The sequence below is a fragment of the Salvia hispanica genome, chromosome 5 (assembly GCF_023119035.1).
Source record: "Salvia hispanica cultivar TCC Black 2014 chromosome 5, UniMelb_Shisp_WGS_1.0, whole genome shotgun sequence".
NCBI lineage: Eukaryota > Viridiplantae > Streptophyta > Magnoliopsida > Lamiales > Lamiaceae > Salvia > Salvia hispanica.
Genome location: NC_062969.1, coordinates 30,052,780 through 30,077,020, shown reverse-complemented (window position 1 = coordinate 30,077,020; position 24,241 = coordinate 30,052,780). Strand labels below are relative to the sequence as shown.

Genomic DNA, 24,241 nt, shown 5'->3' with positions numbered 1-24,241 from the left:
CGAAAATTTTCGATATATCGATATTTTATTTTCGATAAATATCGATATTTAACGATATATCGAATTTCGGTACGATATATCGTATCGAAAGTTCGATATATCGAACTTTCGATACAATAACGATATGAAATTCTTTCATATCGATATTTTTGATACGATACACGATACAACGTTTTCGATACGATATATCGTATCGACCCACCCCTATTTTGAAGTGACACTAATTTTAGTGCCTAATTGATAAAATAAAATAGAGATAGAAAGAAAAAATAACTCATCAATGGAGATTAAAATCCGCCTTATGAAAGAGAAAAAAAATTACTCCATTGATTCCATAATAGATGACACACTTAGAGAATGTCATGAGATTTTAGGAGATGATTTTTATGTGTTGAGTGAAGTGAGAAAATAGTATATTTATATTAATGTGGGAGAGAACTTTTAAAAAAAAAAAAAAGGAAACATGACATCTTTTGCGTGACAAACGAAAAAAAAAAGTGTTACATCTATTACTCCATCTGTCCCGCTTTAGGAGTCCCGGTTGATCAATTTTGGGTGTCCCGTTTTAGAAGTCTCAGTTGAGATAAATTAATAAAAAATGTCTACAAAGTGTTAAAAGTGGATCCCAACATCCACTGCAATTAATAAAAAAGTGTTAAAAGTGGATCCCAACATCCACTATAACATTTATTTATTGGACACTCAATTAAAAGTGGGTCCCAACATCCACTACAATATTTATTTATTACACACTCAAACATTTTTTTCTTAAAACATGTGCCCGACTCAACTGGGACTCCTAAAGCGGGACGGAGGGAGTATAAGACTGGAGGGATATTTAAAATTGATCCAATTTTAAAGAACCTGCTCACAATGATAAAATATAATCTATTATAAAATAAAATCTATTAGTATTAAATAATACTCCTTTAATCTACAAGTCTTTATAGAACATGATTAGCTGATAACACAACTCGATAACCACACATATTACCAACCTCATAATTAATTGCGTCTTTCATCACATGAACTTACACAACGGTAATTTAAGAACATATACAACAAATGACACCGAAATTGGTAGTTGACAGAGTGTTCAGATTCTTTTAAGAACAAAAGCAAAAGAGACAAATTATATAACCAGTAGGACCTTGAAACAATACACAATTTACATCTTTCGCACCTCACCCGTAGCAACGAATTGGATCGTTGCAGCCTTTCTCAGATGATTGCCTGAAACCGAATCGGCCACCCTTTGCAAGGTATTGCTGGTGATACTCTTCAGCTCTGTAAAACTTCTTGGCAGGCAATATCTCACTCACTATCTTCCTGTTCAGAAGCTTTTGTTGCCTGTCCCTCGATTCCAATGCTGCTTTCTCTTGTTCCGGTGTGTAGAAGTAAATCCCAGATCTGTATTGAGTTCCTACGTCGTTCCCCTGAATTTTTACACCATAATGTAAGAAATCAATCATTTTCAAACAAAAATTAAGATAGCTTAAACAAGCAAAACCAGCAAGGGTGTGTTTGGATAGAATAATTCGAGAATGGATTTGTACAGTTGATTAGGAATCCACAGTTAAAACCATGGGTTCAAATTGAGTTTTAGTAATGCAAACAAATAAACACTACACAACAACAAATGCATTGCACACGATGTACATACACACTGCACAAATTGTACCCGCACACATTTACATACAAAACACATCACGTATAACATATACAAATACACAGACCATCACAATAGACACAATACACGTACACACATTGCAAACCCTATGCACATAGGGCATATAAACTATGCACTACATACATAAAAGATTGCCGAATTGTATAATCATGTTATGCTCATATTTAATTATTAATGGAGTATTAAATAGAGTCCTTATCATTTCGTATTGAAATCAACATCATCATGTTTTTTATCAGGTCAACAAAACAATTACATAAAAGATAATTCTAAACATTAACCCTACACCATTTCTGGTGTATCAGGGAACGCGTCAATGTTTAAAGCATTAACACATTTATGTATGGAATTCTATGACCAAAAATCTCATTTTTTGTCATAGAATTCCATACATAGACCCTACCAAACATACCCTTAGGGGGGGGTAAGGGCTTGGCTAAAATGTACACTAATAAATTGGGCTTGTTGGGCTAGGACTAGAATCTATTTTAGACTGAAAGTTAGGGCTCGCCCCAGCAACCCGCCACCTAGCCAGCGCCCCTTGAATCTCGGTCTCCCCAGCCACCTTGGGACGATTCAAGCCTGCATCAGAGAGACCTGCGCCCTAGGCGTAAACTGCTGAAACTTAATTAAACTGGACAATGCGACCAACAAGAATAAACTGAACTCCTGGAATAGTCAAATGGAAAATAAATACAAACGTAATGCCACCTCTGAAGAAGGCCACACCTCCGCATAGGGCCTTAACAGCTACTAGTTGGATTCAACTATTACTTTCGACGTCCCCATTCCAACCTCCAGGGAACAGCTTATATAGACTCCAAAATCTAATGACAATAGGATTCCTAAAGATAAACATGATCCAATTTTAAATAAAAGATAAATTCTAACTAACTACCACTAAGATAGATGTATCAAGATGGTAAACATGCCACAACTCCTTTAGATTTGATCGATATCAATTCCTCCCATTCCGAAAACAGCCAAGTCCGGGAGTCAGAATCGTCCTTGGAGGGTCAAACTCAATGCTCACCGGCATGAGCCAATATATAAGCACCACAAAATAATAAGAGGGATAAAAGAAAACACATGCAAGCCAAATGGATCTGTAAACCCATAGTTGCAAAGCCGTGCGACGATCCAAAGAACTTGTATGTATCCCTTGGAGAAAACCGTTGCACCAGAAGGAGCATGGATTGGGACGGCAACGGTTGAACAGCGGCCAGCTGTAGTAGGTATAGGGGCTGGGATTGTGTGGGCGGATCATCAGGGCTGGATGAAAGCATGTGCGATGTCGCGGCAGACTTAGAATTTGTAACAGTAGGGTGGGCTGATGGCATAGACACAGGAGGCACCGACATAGCAGGCTTAATGGACAAAAAGGTTATACTCTTTGGTTAGATTCAGCCGAAGAGGCAGCTACGGTCTGGTTGGCTGGTGGATTGAACAGCGGTAAAGATGATGAGGGACTTGAAGGAAACTGAGGAGCTGTCGGAAGCAGGGGCGTGGCCTCGGGCTGGGTAGGAGCAGGGGTTCTATTCGCTGTGAGAATAGCTCGAAGGCTGCCCTAAATACCTGCATCTCCAAGAACAATTCTCTGCATCGGTGCTATTGATGCCTTCTCTGAGTCAAGGTTCGTTCGTTCACACACCAAATTGTTACAGATAAAAGGCGGGCTGTTGGAAATTGATTGAACAGAACAGAGAATGCGAATAACAAAACTAAATTGTACTACTTGAGTAATCAAGCAGAAAATAAATACAATCATAACGCCACATCAGTAGAGGGTCTTAACAGCTACTCGGTGAACTCAACTATCATTCTCGACGCCCATTTCAAACCTCCAGGGAACAACTTATATAGACCCCTACACCTAATCACAATAGGATTCCTAAAGATAAACGTGATCCCAAAGATAAACAAGACTCAATTTAAAGATAAACATGACCCCCACAGATAACCATGCAACAACTCGTTTATATTTGATCGATATCACTCTACCTCTCTCCTAGTTGACCAATTTTGCATTAAAACCAATGTCATCCACTACCAAGACTATTCGTAATGGACAGAGGGAGTATCTAATTAAAAATGCAACTTGCCCCCAAAGTATTTTCTAGATGGATCAGTTTCTTCATTCATCAAGGAGTTCCAAGCAGGAAAATGTTTTTATTTTATGGTTGACATGCAATTTATGATGAACTAGACACTTATGATGTTCAATTTCATAATACTAAAGATTGATGCATACAAGTCACGTATGACACTAAACTTCACAGTTACTCCCTCTGTCCCAAGAAAGTTGAGTCATTTCTTTTTTGCACTCCTTTTGAAAAAATTGTATAACAAATAGTTAAAGTGAATATATATTAAAGTAAAAACGAGAATAATGTAGCTAAGACTCTCCTTTATATTATTCTCGCTTTTACTTTACTATGTATCCACTTCAACTATTTATTACGTTTTTTTTCAAAACGAGTGCAAGAAAAGAAGTGACTCAACTTTCTTGGGCCAAAGGGAGTATGATATTTCTTTAATACTTGCATATGACTTAAAAATGAGAATAGCAATTTATATAGGTCAAACTGTACCATATAGCTTATTTGTTAGCTACAATGCCATATAAGGATTTAACATTTGAGGAACCAAACACATTTTTGGTGATTTAGATAAAATAAATTGGCTTGATTTCTATCAGAGGATGTATTCTTTGTGATTCATTATGGCCTATTACGTTTCATGGAAGTTCTGGGACTAGAATGGAATATTGATGGAGAAGTGGGAGCCAGAGTATGTTCAAGGTGACAAGAGATGATTCGTATCTTCAGTATGCAGCTATAATGCACAAGATCTTCCTCCAAGTCCCAATCCAAACATTGTAAACAAGATCTCACACACACACCTAAACATCACCACACAGCTCTCTCCCTCTTGTTGTGAAAGTAGCGAACACAGGCCACTCTCCTAACCCGTTGTAGGCCCGTTTATTAGAGTTGGATTAGGTTTAAATTGTTAACACAAATGGACATCATGTAATTGGATTTGTAACTAAACTCAAACCCAATTCCACATAAACTCAATGAAGAATTGAAACTGAATTCAGCAATTAAACGGAGAAGAAAGTGAAAAGGAACCTGGCGATTGGGAGTAGTGGGATCATGCCTTTCCCAAAAAACATCAAGCAGCGTATCATAGCTGCACTCCTTGGGGTCGTACTGAACGCGGACGACCTCGGAGTGATTGGTGGTGCCGGAGCATATATCCTCGTAGGTCGGATTATGCAAATAGCCCTGCGTGTAACCAACCTCCGTCTTGGTCACACCTGGCACCCTCTGATAGGCAAGCTCTGGCCCCCAGAAGCAGCCCAATCCGAATTGGGCGAACTGCTGGCCAGGAGCGGGGATGTCGTCGTCGGGGCCCTGCGCGATGGCGGAGGAGGAGGAGGAATCGGCGGCGGAGCGGAGGCCGAAGCCGAGCTTGCTGAGCCAGCTCATTCTGAGAGGAGAGGGTTTGAAGGTGTGAAATTTGGGAGGCGAATTGAAGGGTTTGAGATTGGGGAAGGAGAAAGGAGGTTTGAAGAGGGAGGAGAGTGGGGGTGTGGCTATGCTCATGGTGGCTGTAGCTGTCGTTTTGAGCACCATTTTTTTTTTTGTGAGATGGCGTGTTGTTGTACGCGTCGATTTTGATTGAATTGCTTTTTTTGTTGACATCACAAATTTTTGTTTTCTCTTTTATCTCTTTATTTGTTTTTTTCTTATATTTGGGTGTTTTCTTTTTTTTTTTCTAGACAATTATTTTATTCACCATTTTCTTTTATTACAAAAGTTCACCGCCAATAAAAGTTACTCTTTCAATCCCTCACTAAGTTAGGCATTGCTTTCTCAGTCTCAAATAATTCGTCATCATTTAATTCAGCACGGATTTTCAAAAATGTAATAAAAAGTGGATTGAAAAAGTTAATAACATGTGGATCTTATTTTTTATATATTAATTTTAAATAAAATGTGAATGTAAATAAATTAGCGGAATGTTGTGTTAACTACTAAAATTGGTAAAAATGAAAAGTGATAAATTTTTACTGATGGAAGAAGTACTTTTTTAGCATGGATTTTAAAAAAGTGGAGTTTTGTTAATTAAGTGAAAATAATAAAGTAACATAACAAAAAATTAAAAGCAAAAAATAAGAGCCTGTGTGAAAAAAAAAGAAAAAAAAGGAATAACCTAATTAACTCGGGATATAAAAAATAATATGAATCACTTGACAATAGATATAGATTTTATAATAAAAACGAAGAAGGGGAAAAAAATACATATTGTATTTAAAGTTATGTTCATTCTTCTATGTAAAGCAAAGAAGAAACTAGAGTAGTCTACATACTTAGCTGCAAACGTGGACATAAGTTATCCAGCAATTTCTATAACTCTGTCCAAATTAATAAGAGAATTAGGTGGCGTTAACAATGGTGGCCCCAAATCTAAGATTTTCAGGTGCCAAAAATAATTAGGGCATCCACGATGGATGCCCTAGTGGAAGCCCTAGTGATTGCCACGTCAGCATGCTCTATCTTTCTGCAATGGTGGAGTCCTAGTGCATGCTCTATCTCTTATCCACTTTTCATTTCAATTTTAAATCATTGTTTTTTAATTTTATTTTTATTTAAACTAAAATATCAAAATATATTATATTAAACACCACAAATGCAAAAAATAAAAAACTACATTACTTAATTTAAGTGAAACTACATCATATACTTAGCTTAAAAAAAACTACATTAAAACTAAAATACTAAATTAAAAAAAATCAAACTAGTCATCTAAATTTGGTGTGTGAAAAGTGAAGAAAAATGGAGTATTTATAGTGTTTTTAATTAGGATTTATATAATTTATAAAAATTAAAAAATTAAAAAAAAAAAAGGAAAATGATAGGGCTCGGGCTCGGGCATCGGCCTGCAATGGGCGCCCGATCTCACGCCCGATCGATCGGGCTCGGGATCGGGCGCGATCGAACTATCGGTCGCGCTCGGGCGTGACCGAGGGCTGCAATGGATGCCCGACCACGCCCGAGCCCGATCTCGGCCGATCGGGCGCGCGATCGGGCATCCATTGTGGATGCTCTTATAATGATGGAAAGCTTCAAAAATCGACTAATCCTCTCTTCATACCGTTTTCTCAAATATAATCTCTTATTTTTAATAAAAAGTTTCATTTTAAACAAAAATAAATGATTCCCTCCGTCCCACATAATTTTTCCCAATTTTCCATTTTAGTCTGTCCCACATAATTTTACCCATTTCACTTTTACCAATTTTGGTAGAGGACCTTATATTCCACTAACTCATTCCTATTCACATTTTATTATAAAACCTATACTTTAAAAGTAGGACCCACATCCCACCAACTTTTTCAACTCACCTTGTATTACATTTCTTAAAACTCGTGTCAAGTCAAATTGTGTAAAATTATATAGGACGGAGGGAGTATGTTATAGTATAGATGTTCTGTTAGTTAGGAATATACATAAGGTTAATTTTATAAATTATTACTAATAATACTTAATTAGTCATATCTATTAAAGCAAGTAATTACCAAAAAATTGAATATAAAGGAAAAATAAATTACATTTAAAAAGAGCATGTCAGTCTGTATTGAATTAATACTACAAGATTCAAGGAAATGGTGGGATAAGTGCATGGAAAATATATACTCCACCATATATCGAATAAAAATAAAGTACTCCGTAACTAACAAAAATTAACTGAGTTGGGCAAAATTAATACAAAATTCTTGGAAATAGTGGGAGAAATGTATGGAAAAATATCTAATAATAATAAAGTACTCCGTAGCTAACAAAAATTAAATAGGAATGAAAACAAACTGGGAACTGAGTTGCATAAGAGAATGTCCTGTGTATTGAAATACTAATATTCTCTCGATCCTATTAAAGATAACTCACTTTTCTTTCTATATTATCTCAACCAAAATAATTCATTATTAAAAATAAAAACATTTTTTATCTCTACTTAACACATAAAATAAAACTGCATAAAATTCCGTGACGCCCAACCAATAGGTCATCTTCCTTGTGCCGAGGGAATACATAATTCTAGAAGCGGGAGACATCAGACACGCATCAAGAGGAACAATCCCAAGCCTCCACACAAACGAAGTGCATTTTGATCATTGAGCTATTGATAAATTTTATTTATAGAAGCATAAATATAGCATTAAGGATCACACGTTTGGGGGTATGGTTTGTATGTAAACACACCGTTGTCGTTAAGTTGCTCGCTATTTTGGAGGAAGAAGCTGACGTCTCGAGCCCCGTGCAAGGCTCGTTGGCCATTATCTAATGTGTAATTTAGAGTGTGTATTTCAATGCACATAAATTATCAAGTTTGATCTATTACTCCATAAATTACTTATGTATTATTGTTCGGTTGCTATGAATTATTATTAGATGATTATCTATATAGGTTTAAGTTGTGAGATTGTTTTAATTGTAAGGGTGACTATAACTCATTATCATAGGTTCATCTAGCTTAATTTGTGAGATTAAATCTCTTTAACTAAACATAACACATATTCAATCATGAGATATAATCTTTCAAATCGAACTAGCCCTTGGTGTAATTTAATGCATGAAAATGGCAACAAATGAATAAAAAGATCTTTAACATTCGAATTGTAATATAGCTTGAGGATTAGGTATGATACATATAGGAAGGACTATATAAAACTAGATTAAGTACTAAATTCATCCTATACAACATCATCAACAATTATGGTATTATTCAAAGTCTTTACACCCCAATTAGATTACCCTCAAACTTGATGGAGTACAATTTTATTAGACAATAGAAAATCATTTTCTTCTTTTCTTTCGATTTAAGTCATCATGACTTTCTACATTATTGGTCACTTTTTGCACATTATGATTTTCATTCTTTTTAAATATCTCTCATTCAGATTTTCTTTCTATATTACAACACGCCAACTCACTAAACCAAATACCATCACAATTAAAATATCTACTTAGGAATTGTTTAGTTGAGGACCAAAAATATTGTTAAAGCAAAGAGTTACGACACAGTGACCAATTCTCTAAAATCATAAACTTTGGTCAAATTTTAATATTTTCCATTAACTTTAAAATTGATCTAAAATATCACAAACTTTAAATTTTATTTGTTACTTTGCATAACTAGTCAATCACCATATCCAACCAACTTCCGTGCATTTTTTATCCTACTTGAAACTACTACTAAATCAACGTGATTTTGTACATAGTTTTTTATCCTACTTGTCACAAACTTAAAAGGTCATCAAAAGAAATGCCTCAACTACTTTGGGACCGAGGGAATAATAAATTATCACAATAATAACACAAGAGGGCTTAAATTCAATATATAAAGATTAATCTCAAAGCAATATCCTGGAAACTGTGTGCACTCGAAAGTACCATATCAAAATATACACGCACAGTTGACAATTATCTCTAGAGCATTGTGTCAATACAAAGCCAATTGCAAAATGGTTTCCACAGATCAATCATCAGAAACATGATATATATAATCATGTCACTCACTTCAAACATCCAAAACAAGTCTAATGATAAGGGTGAAAATTAGGAGTATTAGTTGTAATAGACACCACCAAATACAGCATACTAAAATGCTACTTAACTTTCCCCTAACTTTTGAGAACTGGAAAATAATCACTCAAGATAGTTAAGAGCTTGAAGCAAACAGCAAGTTCTTGTCTGGTCTTCATATGGGCTTGATCTTAAAATGTAGTGAGATAAGCGAGAAGACAAAACATTTAAGGTCCTGCAATAGAAGAAAGACAACAAACGGAACATCAATTAATGAAAACCCATCAAATTTTATATACAGCACATGAGAAAAGTGACGAACATAATCATTTAGAGCAATATTTCATTGGAGTTGTTAATTGATACTCCCTCCATCTGTCACTAAATGTCTCATTTTTGCCATTTTGTGATGTCCATCATAACATGTCCCATTTCGCTTTAACTATGTTTAGTAAGTAGGTCTCACCTTCCACTAACACATTACACTCACATTTTGTTATAAAACTAATACTATATACAAGTGAAACTCACCCTCAACTCACTAACCTTTTCCACTCACATTTCTTAAAATTCATGTCAATCCCGAATGAGACAATTAATGAAAAACATAGAGATTATTTGATACTTCAGAATATATAATATAAATAATAGGAACAGAACATCTTGCAAGCTGCACCATAAATACAATTTTACACACAATGATATATATCAGGCCCAAATCAAGCTTAGACGAAACTTCACCAAACTCATATTCTAATACAGCACTGTTCAACCACAGTTAAATTCAGCATCGGTCAAGAGTATCAAGCTAGCCTTGAGCTTTTAATCAAGCTTTTCGTGGGCCCATTCTATCAAGTAACACTCAACCGTGAGCAAGCTATTTATGAGCCTATTACGAAGCAAGTACATGTCTGCTTGACTAAGCTCAATAGTACATGCCATTATTCAAATCATTATTTTCATTTAGCATGTTGCTAGCATACTCTATGAACTATGATTATGATAAACAGAGCAAAGATTATAAATGAGAATAGATGCTTAGTATTTACAAAGTCTTAATGTAAATCAGATTACATTTAGATAGATGACTATAGTTCATGTAATTGTTTTAAAATATAGTTGTGTTTAAAGATGTAACTTTAGAAATAATTTTAGATATAGAAAAATGATTTAATACGTTAATTCAAAATATATATGTAATGTTCAGTTAGTAAGTGTATTGCACTATGATAACAAACATTAGAATAGAAATTACCATAAATGAGATTCCACAAAATAAAAAGAAGACCCTAAGATTGATGACACTAAACGAGCCAAAAAAACTAGTAAATGATAGTTAACCAACCTCAAGCTAAGCTAAACTAAATGATACCAGCATAGTTATTAGTGTCCCTATGAACTGACACTAATGGTTACAATTGTCTCGTGACTCCATCTTCTGAACATATGAAAATAAAACTACAAGCATTACTAGATATAGTATATCCTGTAGAGCCTCCTATTTTACATGCTTCTACCTACTAACAACTTAGCACTGATAATCCAAAATCTTGCCCAGCAATCTATATATTATCACAAGCTAACCCACAACATATCCAATACAATATATAATTATATATATCTACAACAACGGGTATCACATTTCCAAATTTTCCCCACCCACAAGTCCTGAACTGCAAAAACGATACCTTATCTAAAGTCCAAATAAGACTGTACTTGAATGAAGATATGGCTATCTACAAACCTCCACAAGTTAATTGTCAACCATTTCCCACCTATATTCCAGTAGTTGATAGTAAAGCAATCCTTTTCAATAAATTATCCTAAAATGTCCCTATGGTAACATGCCTGAAGACTTACAACCATGAAGCATCTTCTCAGGTCCAACTAAGACTCAATAAACGAAAAATGTAGAGGAGATAATACCTGAACAAGATAGTAAAAGATCCTCAAACCCTCGGGATCCTTACTAGTCTGAACGTCCATCAGAGATCCAATCTTGGATGTAGTGAAAGAGATATGTTCATTCCCCATCACAATTTCCAGCTCTTGCCTTCCCACGCGGTCAGGCTCCGGCCAATTGTTGTCATCTTCCTTCATTATCTGCAAAGGGAAATAATCCCCAATTAACTCCCCAACCAAAACCCTAGCAGCGTGTAAACACAATTGGAGAAGAAATAATCATAAATACGCCTCCACCTCGGAATCGGCAACAATGCGGCGGCACTCCTTGAGCACCGCGGGGGTGAGGAAGATCTCCTTGCGAATCATGGTATCGTTCTTGTAGTTGGAGTTGTTGGCATAGCGAAGCTTGCCGTCGGGACGGAACTCGAATTCGAGGAACTCGTGGCCGAATTTTCCTTTGTGTCCAACGTAGTAACGCAGGTAGAACTCTCCGTCGTCGACGCCGTCGGCCATTGCAGATGCTTCAGGAAAGGGGAGGGTTTTTCTGGATGTGAGACGTGCTGAATGGTATTTTTTCAAGTTTTATGTTAAAGATAAGCGGGCTTACCATTGGGCCGGGCGGCCCAGGACAACACTTTTAGGGTGGGGTTTGTGGACCGGCAGCCTAGCTGTTTATTTTAATTTAATTATTTTTAGCGCTTAAGATAGTAATATCTGTTAAAAAAATTTGTTTACTATCTGAATTTAATTAATTAACATATTCATCGAAAAGTAATTTAGTTCAAGAACGTAATTTATTATTCAAATTGGTCGGGTTTTATTTGAATAAGAAAAATATTTTCTAAACACATTTTCAGAATATTATCAAATTGGTCTCCCCTGGGACACGATTCAATGCAATAAAAATCCTATCATAGCAAGACATTAAACACCAATATCCAAGATTATCAGAATTCTTATGTTACAAAAAATCTGCACCTTTTAATAAATCAAAGCAATGCATAATTAATTTCGCATGTTCAATGTTATATAACAAGATTGAGAAATAATAATAATAATAATAATAATAATCAAGACCTCATCTTTCAGTGTTATACCCCCACACAAGTATGATTAGTTTTCCAAGGAAATGAAACTTTTGAACACTCACTTGAACCTTTACTGTTATGTAGCCAAAGTTTATCTAGATCGTGAAATAATGTTTTACTTCTATTAAATATCGACTAAATTACCTTCTATGACGACTTGTTCCACCACCCAATCTACAATTCAAAAGACTAAGACTCGTTGGCTTTTTAGACATTAGATGCTAATAAAGCATATCTTAAATGAATAAGAACATACAATAGGATAAAATTACTTTTTTTCATAATGGATAAAAAGTGAGTTTTGGAGTTTATCACATACAAACAACCATTTAGTTCTAAACATGCTTTTCCATATATTAACTATAATAGTACAAGTGATCTTCAACAGTAAAGTTGTCAACAGTTAGCCATCCTAGTCCCGGAAGGTAACTTCAATTCGATGACATTTTATGTATTATGGTTCTTGATACGATACTCCCTCCGTCTACGAAATGTTGTCCAATTTTGACTCGGCATGGATTTTAAGAAATGTGAAGAAAAGTCATTTAAAAAAGTTAGTGGAATGAGGGTCTCATATTTATATATTAGTTTTATAATAGAATGTGATCGTAAAGAGTTAGTGAAAAGTGATGTTCATTTACCACAAATAGAAAAAAATAAAGTGGACAACTTTTTACGGACGGACCAAAATGACAAAAAAATATGAAGGTGCATCTTCCTTTGTCGGATCTTTCAAAGAAATCCAACGTTCATCAGCTTCTACCAATCGACCATATGTCCCCTCGTCGGCATAACGTGGATGACACCATCTGAAATAATGAGCAACCCCCTATTTTTCCTTTCTTATCTCAAATGAAATACTCCCCAGCCACTTAAAAAAATAAATTATTTCCATTTTATTCTGTCCCTAATAATTATGAACTTTATATTTTAGGAAATTTTTTTCTTTTTAATGAAGTGAGACGCATATTTCACTAACAATACTCCAATCACTTTTTTATTTCTATTGCTCTCTTACTTAATCAATGTACATTAAAACTCATGTCATTTCAAAAGTCATATTTATAAAGGAACAGATGGAGTATAACATTCAATATAAATCCCTTCTCGAATCGCACACAATCTTCAGAGACGTCGTCACACCACCTCACCAAATTCAAACCTTAGGTCCTCAACCACCTGCAACCATTTACACCCCACTTTAAGAGTGGATGGAATGGGTCGACATTTTAAGTATGAGAAAAGAGAGAAATGAAAATACAGAAGAGAATATTGAGAGTCTACATTCATAAATATAAGAGTAAACTACAAAAATGGTCCTTGGACTATGGGGTTATCTCATAGATGGTCATTGGACTTTAAAAATATCACCACAAGTCCCTGGACTAAGGGTTAATATCAAAAACGGTCCTTTTGCACTGTTTTGAGACGAAAATGCCTTTGAGGGGTTTTGGAGGGTTTGGACAATTTGGTCTTTTTACACTTTTAACATTTTAAATCTGATATTATTTCAGTTATGTACTAAATCTGATATTATTTCAAAATTATCATTCTTCTTCCCTTTTGTCACCCTTCACTTTGTTCTTTATTTCAATATTAGATTTAATTTATAAAATTAAATTTTAAATTTTAATTTTTAAATATCAATAAATTTTTTTAATTAAAACTATTAATTCATGGACGCTATAAATATTGATTAAAACTATTAATTTTTTTTTATTTAATATAATATTCAACTGAATTGAAGAAGTACAAAAAATAATATTAATCTAGATGAAAAAATAAGAGTTATTCTATTTAGCCTTCGTTCGGTTGTTATAATTGCTTGTGATAGAATATTATGAAGTTGACTAAAATTTTATATAGGAGTATTTTTGTTGAAATTTTCTAGTAATTTTGATTGTTTTCAAATTAATATACGAAAATTATATTAGTCTTACATTAGATGCATATTTATTTCAAAATAAATCGTGTTATTTCAAAATAAATCGTGTTATATGATCTATTTATGATTAAAGCTATTAAATATTGATTAAAACTAAGACGTTGTCATATCTTATTGATTAAATATTAGACACTATCAAATATTGATTATGCTATTAATTTTTGTTATTTAATAATTTTTATAATTAAAATTTTTTATTGATATTTAAAAACTGAAATTTAAAATTTAATTTTGTAAAAAATCTAATATTGAAATAAAGAAACAAAAGTGAAAGATGACAAAAGGGAGAAGAATGATAATTTTAAAATAATATCAAATTTAGTACGTAACTGAAATAATATCATATTTAAAATGTTAAAAGTGTAAAAAGACCAAATTGCCCAAACCCCCAAAAATCCCTCCAAAGGGCATTTCGTCTCGAAAGCAAAAGGACCGTTTTTTATATTAATCCTTAGTCCAGGGACTGTCAGTGATATTTTTAAAGTACAAGAACCATTTATGAGATAACCCTATAGTCCAGGGACATTTTTGTAGTTCACTCTAAATATAAAGGAAAGGAAAGAAAAGAAAAACATATAGAAATGCAAAAACTCGTGAATAATTTACTGCAACACACCAAAATTATTGTATGTTAGATATCTTTGTTAGCCATAAAAGTCATCACGAAAGCAGAGAATTAAATAAAAAAGACGAAAGTAGCCATTAGGTCTAAAATATTTGAAAAAGCAAAAAAAAAAAAATTAAAAAAAATGTTTAGAAGGTCCAAAAACGTGATTACCTTCTATATCAAGTGTCGGTGTTAATAGAATTTACTTGCTAGCACGAATATGCAATTGTAATTGTCCACGAACTTTTTATGTTGTTCGTGATCATTTTTCATTTTATAGAGACATGTGTAATTATATTTTTTTAATTAGAGGATCCAAAATGTGAAAACCTCATTTCCCATGAATCAAATTTGTAGTTCATTCTTTTTAAAAATACTATTTGAAAGAATATAATTTTAACAGAATTAAGGCGATGCGACGTCAAAGCTATGCCACATTATTCAATATAGTCCTGAATTAAATCATTATAATTATACAATAGTTTTTAAATTTGTAAAATTGTTAAATAGGAGTATAACATAATTTTAGAAAAAGAAACCAATATAATATGTTCCCGTATTATTCTCCATATGATTTCAATAAACACCAAAAGAATCATAGCAAAAGTCAAAATCTATATCTGGACCCGATTTCAATGTCCAAACCACACATACCCCGCTAAGATTCATAGTCCTTTTACTTTTTCCACAACTAAGTCGTTATAAAATTGTTTTGATCTTATACATATAATGATAAAATTGTTATCTTTTTACAAGCATTTAATTTTCAAAGCAAGAAATCTCTCCGATCAACATTACTTTAATTGATCTTTAGTTTGTAGCAAAAGATGTATCGATCGGCAAGTATGAATAGGTTTTCCGACGACCATTACAGCTATTATGGCTCGTCGTCGCCATCTTCAAAAGTCCCAACAGCCCTGAGGGCGTTGTCCGACGATAGTGGCAATGAGCTGCCAATGTACGAGCCGCTATCGGATGCAGCTAAGAAGGAAAGATCAAGAGCCAAGTTTGCGGAGAAGGCCGTTCATGCCATCCCTTTAGTGCTTCTTTTCTGCGCTTTCATTCTGTGGATTTTTTCTAATCCGGGTTATTCATTCTACATCTCTACTAATTTACTATGTTTTGTTAGTCTCATTCTTTAATTCTAATTTGAATTTTGATCATGTGGTGAATTTTCTGCTATAATTATGTTAATATATAGCTTGCTAATCTGACTTATAATTTTGGAAGCCAATTTCGGCTTGAGAGATTGAATGCGAGTACATCTATTGAAAAGAATAACACTATTGTCAAATTAGCTTTTGGTGATACACGTTAGCTTTAGTTGACTGTAAATTTATATTCGACCAACTAATTGAATAACTTATGCAAGTATAAGCAATACTCTATTGTTATATTTCTGTATTGGACTAGCAAAGGTATCTAAAGATCCAAGTTAGGACTATAATTTTAACACTATTTTAATTTATTACTATGGCTGTCTTTTATACCATATCTTCTGTTTCATTTCATATGTACAAGTTAAAATGATACCATCAACAAATGAAGATAAGAAGATATTTATTAATTAAATAAATACTTTGGCGTTGACACAAATTTTAATGTTAAATTGGTAAAGTAGAAGAGGGAAAGAAAGAAAAAAGTGATCGGAGTATTGTTAATAGATAATGAGGAGGCTCACTCATGAAAGAGAAACTTACCAAAAATACAAGTCCACTAATTTTGTGGGACGGACCATAATGTAAAAAGAAGACGATTTTAATGGAACATCTATATAGATGAACACCGAACATTTTTTGTTTATTCTCCATACCCAAATGCATGAATTCATCCTCTGACCATTTGGTTAAAGATGAACGAGTCTCATGCCATTCAACCACACCCTTTATGTTAACACCGAACATTTTTAGTTGCTAATTGTTTTTAGAACGATCAGTTTATTAATAACATGCGGAAAAAAAGTATTAGACATCATTTTCATCCTTCCTGTTTAGAATTTACGAAAGATGATATGAATGAATTGGTGAAGTTAGAAACCCACAAATGAAAAATGTGAATTTGGAAGCTATCAACATTCTACGAACAAAATGTTCAATTTTGGATAACACAGGAAATTAAAGTATTATTTTAGTGTATTCTGAAGTCAACATGATATTTAGATATTTATTGATTTGCAGATATCAACTTAAGAGGTACAATTGCAGAAGAAATCAAAGGAATGGCAAGCGATGATACAGGACATTTACCTCTGCACCTTGGCGATTTGCCGGGAAATGCCAATATTATTTTCTCACGGAATAGACCATGAAAAAATCGAGAAATCAATGAGCATTTATTCGAAGGTTTTATAAAAATTAGGCATAGTAATCAGCTTTATTCTTTATATTAGTTTCAAAAATTGGGGATGTACTTTTTTCAAGATTATACCAAAACTACGTATCATCTTGGATGGAGTCAATTATATAAATTCCCAAAAACCAAAAACACCATTTTAAGTTGATGGATCCACTATTGTGTCGTGTGTTTACTTATTGAAATTTTATTTTCTTAGTATATTTGTGTTGGAAATAACATACACATACACAAATACAAAAGAAACAAAGCTGGAGATCAAACAAAAATAAAATTATAACGGATTACTTCAAATACAAAATGACTTCTCTTCTTTTGAGTAGAATCACTTCAATCTCGTAGGCATTGGCAAGCTTGGCGTCAAGTCGAGTACCTAACAATGCAATGCTTCCAAATTGCAAACTAAGATGCTAGAGACCAAAAGAGATAGTAGAATGGAAAAATGCTTTGAGTTTTGATGTGAGATCCTTCTACGACTTCATGCCTTTTTATAGGCACAAAATGGGGACTTGAAGGATAATAACACTAAGACACCATGAACTAAAATAATAAGGTAGTGGATGTTACATGAGGTAAAAGCCAAAGGCCTCCCCATGATCACCCTCCACTACCTCACGCCATTACCCACAATACCCACATTGTTAGCCCTACAAGCTTAACCAACATAAGAAACATATTGATAAGGATCCTTATTATAGGGCCGAGCACCGCACGATGACCGCCGTGGTATTGGCGCCCCTCCCCTCCCACGGCTGAACGCCTTCAATAGGGCCATCCCAGGACGGCAGTCGCACGGGCGGCGGGACAGATGAATGCTCTAATGGTATATGTTGTACTCCCTTCGTCGCTAATAATTTGTCACCATTTGATTCGGCACGAGTTTTAAGAAATGTAATAGAAAGTGAGTTGAAAAAATTAGTGACATGTGAGTCCTACTTTTATATGTTTATAGTTTTATGATAATATGTGAGTGAGAATGAGTTAGTGTAGTGTGAGTCAACTACCAAAAATGATAAAAGTAAAATGTGACAAATTTTTAGGGACGAATGAAAATGGAAATAATTGACAAATATTTAAGGACGTAGGGATTAAATAAATTGATGTATATAGGCTATGAGTTGGGAGAACTTTCCAAAAATGAAAATGAGTTATTTTTATAGGACGAAAGGAAAACAAAAGTGCCCTTATTTTTATAGGACGATTGAAGTATGAGTTTTGTAATAAAATGTAAGAAAATAAGTTAGGGGAATGTGAGATCCAATACTAAAATAGGACAGATGAGAGAAAAAAACTACTTCCTTCGTCTCACTTAAGAGACACACTTTCTCTTTTAAGTTGTTCCAATCAAAATGACACATTTTTATTTGTGCTAACTTTTTCTTTCTAATTAACACGCCATATAATTTTTTTTTTTTGGTATTTGATTATTTAGAATACGTGTAAGTGTATATGCGCAGCGCGTGAGATTCGATAAATGCAGGCAGCCCTTTCCTCGAAGTCTTCACCAATCTTACGCTGTCGGTGTTTGTATAAATAATTTACATAAATTTCCCATTCTGACTCCCCCTAATTCATTTCCTTCCACTACTTTTTTTTCTCTCTATTCCATTAATCACACCCAAAACCCCCCAATCCGGTCAACTTCAATCCTTCTCGCGAGCGATCTTCGAGAAGGACCATCTCCGGCCACTCTTCCTCGACCATGAATCCCGAATAGTAAGTCTCTCTTTACCGATTGTTCCCAAAATCTAAGGTGCTTTTCTATTCCGGTTTGTTTGTCTTCAATTAGGTAGATCCACAAGTGTTTTCATCGGGAATTCTGTTTAATTTTTCTTATTTTGAAGCGTGATTGTAGATCCGTGACTTTTTTTATGCTTGGATTTCGATGCATCTGTTGTTGATGGATCTTTCCTCTCGAGCTGATTTTTTGTTGTGTGATTTGGTAATTTTATTTTTTTGCTTGGGATCTTTCTGAATTTCGGCAGCTATTGATCAGTCTGAAAATTCACGTGATTTTCGATGGTTTTTGAATTTTTCGCTGATTATTGTGATGGTTATCACAATTTTGTATTTGTATGGGGCTACCGAATTGGGAGGTTTAGAGTTGTGTCTGCTTAAGGATCTGAAGCCGCTTGGATGTAGATTGAACTTCAAGCTAATAAGGAGTATGTGATTGTGGAATATAACTTTTTATGTGATTACAAGACAGTGGTACATCTTACAAATTGTTCATCTCCTTTGTTTTTCTGCTTGAAAGAAATCATATGATTCTACTATTACAACTGGGGGATAATAACTGTCACGTTCTCCTGTAGGGGTCTGACATTTATAAGATTAAGGTTCACTGATTGTTGAAATTTGGTTCCATTGATTCCTGCCATTCTGAATGATGTATCATCTAATTTTTCCCTTATTTGCGTCTTTCAGCGACTACTTGTTCAAGCTTCTTTTGATCGGAGACTCTGGTGTTGGCAAGTCATGTCTTCTACTAAGATTTGCTGTAAGTGTAACTGAATGTAGTATTCTTAATGTAAATTTCACTGTATGTTGGTTGTGTATGTGATATGGGGTGAAAAGGAGAGAACGGAAGAGGCATGAAACCTGTTAACAAAATGCATGAGCCAGAAAAACCATACACAACTTAACAAGATGCATGCTGAATTATTAACTGGAAAAAATAGATCCTCTCATGAGAATGGATTTCTTCTGTTCTTCTCCAAAAGATATCCCTACCTATAGAGAGTCCCATAACATATAGACATTCACATGAACAGTTCTACTCAAACTTAACAAATAAAAGATATGAAATCCTAACTTATTAATAGAAGATACAAATTCAAACTGATACTCCTAATCTGCTACATCATATCTTCCAAACCATATCTCGCTATATACGTTCACCAACAGTTGATATCAGTATATTTCTTTACCTCTATAGATTTTAATAAAACTGGGTTCTATTGCTGTAAGATGGCTGCGAGTTACTTTAACAAGAAAAATTTAAAAAGTGTAGCATGTCTATCTTGTGGTTATGGCATTGCACTTTCTAAAGTTGTTCTGCACACCCATCTCTGAGTATCATGTCAATTTTTCCCTGTGCCAATATACTGTCAAAGTGAGGCATGTGTTGAAAAGAAACATTACTTTCCTTATTAAATAAGGTTTTCAGCTAATTGCGTAAAGAATGATATTCTTTTAAACATCATTTTACTCCTGTGTACCGGCTTTATAGGTGCTGAAATAGAACTGCTACTATATATCTTATGGTTGTGGTGATCTCTCCTTCAAGTGCTCAACATGTTAATTTAAAATTTTGAATATTGCTTTGATTGCAACTAGTTTTAGAATACTCTCTTTTTATTAATCTCTGTAATGCCTATAGCTTATTGTAGTATTCAACAAGTGTTCTGTCCTTGTCTGCTATATTATGCACGCCTTTTTACTTTTTTCATAAAGAATTTCTCTCTTTTGCCTAAAAATAAGATTTCTCAATGACCATCACTGACTGACCTGTATTTGATTTTATATACAGGATGATTCTTACCTTGATAGCTACATCAGCACAATCGGTGTTGACTTTGTAAGGGCTTAGCCTTTTGCTTTATATATTTACGTGGTTTAGTTACAATTCTAATCACATATCACTTACTACAGAAAATTCGTACTGTGGAGCAAGATGGAAAGACTATCAAGCTTCAGATTGTAAGTTTTTCTCCTTGGTTATATATTATGGTGAACACTAAACTTAGTGTGTTTACTTGTTGATAGTCATTCATCATTGTGGAAAATTTTGAAACTTCATATGCCTGGGGGATTGTTTTGTCTGTATCTTGCTAGTTCTACTTCTACTGTAGATCAATCTGATTATATGCAAGGCTATTGAGGAACACAGATATGTTTATTGTATTCACTCTGTGTTTACTTGTATTCATTCATCATTGTAGCTCATTTTGTAACTTAATATGTTTGAGGGCTTATTTTGGTCTTCCACTGAAACTTAATAATTTCCAAACAAATTAACATGTTTGAAGGCTAGTTCTGATATTGTTCAATCTGATTAGATGTAAGCATTCTGATATTGTTCACTCTGTATTGTGTTGTGTGTATGGTTCCCTTTTGAAATCAATAAGACAATGGAATGTAAATATTTGGAAAACCAGTGTTCTTTGTTGTGTAGTGCTGTTCTTTGTCTGATAGAGAGATTAAGTTGGGATACGTTTTAATACTGTTGCTGATCAATTTCCCAGTAAAATTATCTAGTTCATCAACGGAAGAAAATTTAAGCTAATCTTCAAGTGTGTCAAGTATGACTAACATAGCTTTCAACTTTGTGCAAAGGCTATAATTTATTCTTCGATGAGAAACTTGATATCCTGAGTAATTAGCATATGGTTGCATACTAATTTGGGCTTCGTTTGCTACGTTGTAATTGCATATGATCCTTGTGTATCCTTCCTTCCAATACGAGTGTATGTTGAAAGTAAAGCTTCATTTGTCTTTCCTCTTATTTCACCTTTTCTTGCAGTGGGATACTGCTGGGCAGGAACGTTTCAGAACTATAACTAGTAGCTACTACCGTGGTGCACATGGAATTATAGTTAGTCTCTTTCTTCTCGATTTACTGCAAATGAGAAACATTGTGTTTTCAGTTTCTAATGCATCCCCAACTTGAAATTTCTCGCAGATAGTATATGATGTAACTGACCAAGAAAGCTTCAACAATGTGAAGCAATGGTTGAATGAGATTGACCGATATGCAAGTGAGAATGTGAACAAGCTCCTTGTTGGAAACAAGTGTGATCTTGCTGATAATAGGGCTGTGCCTTATGAAACAGCAAAGGTAAACATTTTGTAGGGTTGCTCAAGCACTATTCCATTAGACTAATAAATCTTTGCTGAAATTAATTGCTTTCTTTGTGAAGGCATTTGCTGATGAAATTGGCATCCCCTTTATGGAGACTAGTGCCAAAAATGCAACGAATGTTGAGCAGGCTTTCATGGCTATGTCCGCTGACATTAAAAATAGGTTTGCTTTATCTCATCTTCTTCTTGAAAGTTCATTTTGAACCAGTTTGCTTTGTCTTGTTTTAATATCTCATCGTCGTCTCGAGTCTCAGTGACATGTCTCCTCACTGAATCTGTTCTTAACCAAACGCAGGATGGCAAGTCAGCCTGCATCAAACAGTGCAAGGCCACCTACTGTGCAGATCCGTGGACAGCCTGTTGCCCAGAAGAGCGGCTGCTGCTCATCTTAGTGGGAATGGTGTGGATACTCGTGGGGGTTGGCGGTCAGCTGCAGCCTTGGAAGTGACTTTATATTAGTTCTATTCTTTCAAATATATTTTGATTGCTAAAGTGGCTGTACAAATTATGGGGGACTTGGACAACCTGTTACTCTTAATAGTTTCCGTTTGTTATTTTGTTTTATTTCCAAGTAGTTCAGTCCACAGGTAGCAGTGTCCTAGTGCTTGCAAACATCTGGTCAGAAGTCTGTGACTTATTTTGGAATAGAATTCTGTAATATGTGATCTGTGTTGGTTTAATTGGGCTATATTCTTTTAATAAATTGTTTTCACTTGTGAATTTGATATGGTATCATAATCTATAAATTGAATCGGTGTTGATAATGGCTTCATATGTATTACAGTCTAAAAAACAAAAATCTTTGGAATGGTTTCCGGCTCAAACGCCTGCTTCCACCTGTTTAAAATGGCAATTGGTTTATAGGGTGTATCCGACCGAACAAGCTATCGATTTGCGGCTAAACTGGTCAAATTCCCCGATCCGGTCTGATTTTGAAACATTGATGGTAAGTGATATTTGAGGTACAGAACTTCAACGTTACACATTACAGATGAGAGAATTGACATCCAAGAGAGTCAAATGAGGAGAGAGACTATATAGGCTGAGGAGCTTGGAACCTTCTTTGTTGTTGACTCTATCGAAAGAAGGAGAGAGAAAGAAACTGAGGAGCATCCCGTTCCTTAATTATTTACATTCTCGTAGAGGATGGATGCAATTGACAAGAGTTGGGGGACTAAATAACAAATAAGAAGAGTGGCAGTTGAAACGGTTGGAGTAGAAGGGATCAAGAGAGAACCGATGTCATTCGAGCTGGTGCAAATATGTTGAAGCTCGCATCAGCTGGAGTTAGTTAGTTTACTTTATACACACACTTTCTTTGAGAAGTTTCTTCTTCTACAATTGAGCGTTTACATTGTACATTAGATAGAGAGCTTGAGTGTGAGTGAAATTGTAATCTTCTTGATCCTATCTTTGGAAGCAATAAAGAGTGTGAATCTTGTTCCTCCGTCGATGTAGGCTACGACCGAACCACGTAAGTCAGTGTGTCATTTCAATTTGAGTTTTGTTCTGATTCAATCTGCCATCAATCGTCTTAATCGTCTTCGTGCTTGAGATTTCACATTCCTTATTAAAGATACAATACTTGCAACCATACATCTCTTAACCATCCCTTCCCTTCACTATTTAAGGTTCTTCTACTTCATTTCTACCATTTTAAAATGCAATCAATAAAACAAATTTCGTTAATTAAATTTTATTAAAAAATAAAAAGTTATATAATTAAATTTCTAAAAATGAAAAATTACATAGTTGAAATCCTAAAAATAAAAAACTACATAATTAAATTTCCAAAAATTAAAAAATTACTCCTCGGCAGCGCAACATGTTCCGTAGGCCTAATTTTTGTTGGAGGCTCGTAACAAGCTGAGAATGTGCAAATAACTGTTGCGCATTCATATTGCCAGTGACAACTTTAATGACGTTCAAGAAATATCTATATAAAATATCCGGATTGGAAGGGGGAAGCTTGAGGCTCTGTCCTTTTCAGCTAGCTTTTGCCCCCTTCGTCCCAATTGGAGGATGTCGCGACCAGCTCATGACCTACTCGTACCGGCGTCGTACCCACCCAAATAGGCTCCAACAAGCTCGCTTGCGACCTCATCCATTTGGAGCTCGAGCCCGGGGAGGACAGGGTGCGCCCACCCAATTATCGAGAACCCGGACCTTCTTCAAAGTATTGACACACTTGAAAGCCCC

General features: G+C 34.6%; 4 protein-coding genes across 4 annotated transcripts; 2 read left to right on the top strand and 2 right to left on the bottom strand.

The window, feature by feature from the left end:
• Positions 1 to 978: 978 nt before the first annotated feature.
• Positions 979 to 5,366, bottom strand: LOC125188822 (peptide methionine sulfoxide reductase A1-like). The gene is made up of 2 exons (XM_048085880.1): positions 4,825 to 5,366; positions 979 to 1,436 (listed from the first exon to the last, which is right to left on the bottom strand). Exons 1-2 carry the CDS (start codon positions 5,329 to 5,331, stop codon positions 1,185 to 1,187), a joined length of 759 nt encoding a protein of 252 aa, XP_047941837.1. The 5' UTR covers positions 5,332 to 5,366; the 3' UTR covers positions 979 to 1,184.
• Positions 5,367 to 9,214: 3,848 nt separating this feature from the next.
• Positions 9,215 to 11,747, bottom strand: LOC125190708 (protein mago nashi homolog). The gene is made up of 3 exons (XM_048088078.1): positions 11,482 to 11,747; positions 11,209 to 11,385; positions 9,215 to 9,517 (listed from the first exon to the last, which is right to left on the bottom strand). Exons 1-3 carry the CDS (start codon positions 11,698 to 11,700, stop codon positions 9,458 to 9,460), a joined length of 456 nt encoding a protein of 151 aa, XP_047944035.1. The 5' UTR covers positions 11,701 to 11,747; the 3' UTR covers positions 9,215 to 9,457.
• Positions 11,748 to 15,579: 3,832 nt separating this feature from the next.
• Positions 15,580 to 17,340, top strand: LOC125186507. Its single transcript, XM_048082878.1, has 2 exons — positions 15,580 to 15,913; positions 17,005 to 17,340. The coding sequence occupies exons 1-2, from the start codon at positions 15,655 to 15,657 to the stop codon at positions 17,133 to 17,135; spliced, it is 390 nt and encodes a 129-aa protein (XP_047938835.1). The 5' UTR covers positions 15,580 to 15,654; the 3' UTR covers positions 17,136 to 17,340.
• A 1,394-nt stretch (positions 17,341 to 18,734) lies between these two features.
• LOC125187782 (ras-related protein RABD2a) lies at positions 18,735 to 22,762 on the top strand. The gene is made up of 8 exons (XM_048084415.1): positions 18,735 to 18,895; positions 19,607 to 19,679; positions 20,712 to 20,759; positions 20,834 to 20,881; positions 21,705 to 21,776; positions 21,864 to 22,019; positions 22,102 to 22,205; positions 22,338 to 22,762. The coding sequence occupies exons 1-8, from the start codon at positions 18,882 to 18,884 to the stop codon at positions 22,432 to 22,434; spliced, it is 612 nt and encodes a 203-aa protein (XP_047940372.1). The 5' UTR covers positions 18,735 to 18,881; the 3' UTR covers positions 22,435 to 22,762.
• Positions 22,763 to 24,241: the final 1,479 nt, after the last annotated feature.

What these genes read in the sequence shown, in the direction of transcription:
- LOC125188822 (XM_048085880.1), bottom strand. Translation starts at nt 5,331, where the DNA reads ATGGTGCTCAAAACGACAGCTACAGCCACCATGAGCATAGCCACACCC. An exon ending in CCACTACTCCCAATCGCCAG is followed by an intron (nt 1,437 to 4,824) that starts GTTCCTTTTCAC and finishes GTAAAAATTCAG; the next exon opens with GGGAACGACGTAGGAACTCA.
- LOC125190708 (XM_048088078.1), bottom strand. Translation starts at nt 11,700, where the DNA reads ATGGCCGACGGCGTCGACGACGGAGAGTTCTACCTGCGTTACTACGTT. An exon ending in GCATTGTTGCCGATTCCGAG is followed by an intron (nt 11,386 to 11,481) that starts GTGGAGGCGTAT and finishes TTCCCTTTGCAG; the next exon opens with ATAATGAAGGAAGATGACAA. An exon ending in TCTTTTACTATCTTGTTCAG is followed by an intron (nt 9,518 to 11,208) that starts GTATTATCTCCT and finishes CTTCTATTGCAG; the next exon opens with GACCTTAAATGTTTTGTCTT.
- LOC125186507 (XM_048082878.1), top strand. Translation starts at nt 15,655, where the DNA reads ATGTATCGATCGGCAAGTATGAATAGGTTTTCCGACGACCATTACAGC. An exon ending in GTGGATTTTTTCTAATCCGG is followed by an intron (nt 15,914 to 17,004) that starts GTTATTCATTCT and finishes ATTGATTTGCAG; the next exon opens with ATATCAACTTAAGAGGTACA.
- LOC125187782 (XM_048084415.1), top strand. An exon ending in GCACAATCGGTGTTGACTTT is followed by an intron (nt 20,760 to 20,833) that starts GTAAGGGCTTAG and finishes CACTTACTACAG; the next exon opens with AAAATTCGTACTGTGGAGCA. An exon ending in TGCCTTATGAAACAGCAAAG is followed by an intron (nt 22,020 to 22,101) that starts GTAAACATTTTG and finishes TTCTTTGTGAAG; the next exon opens with GCATTTGCTGATGAAATTGG.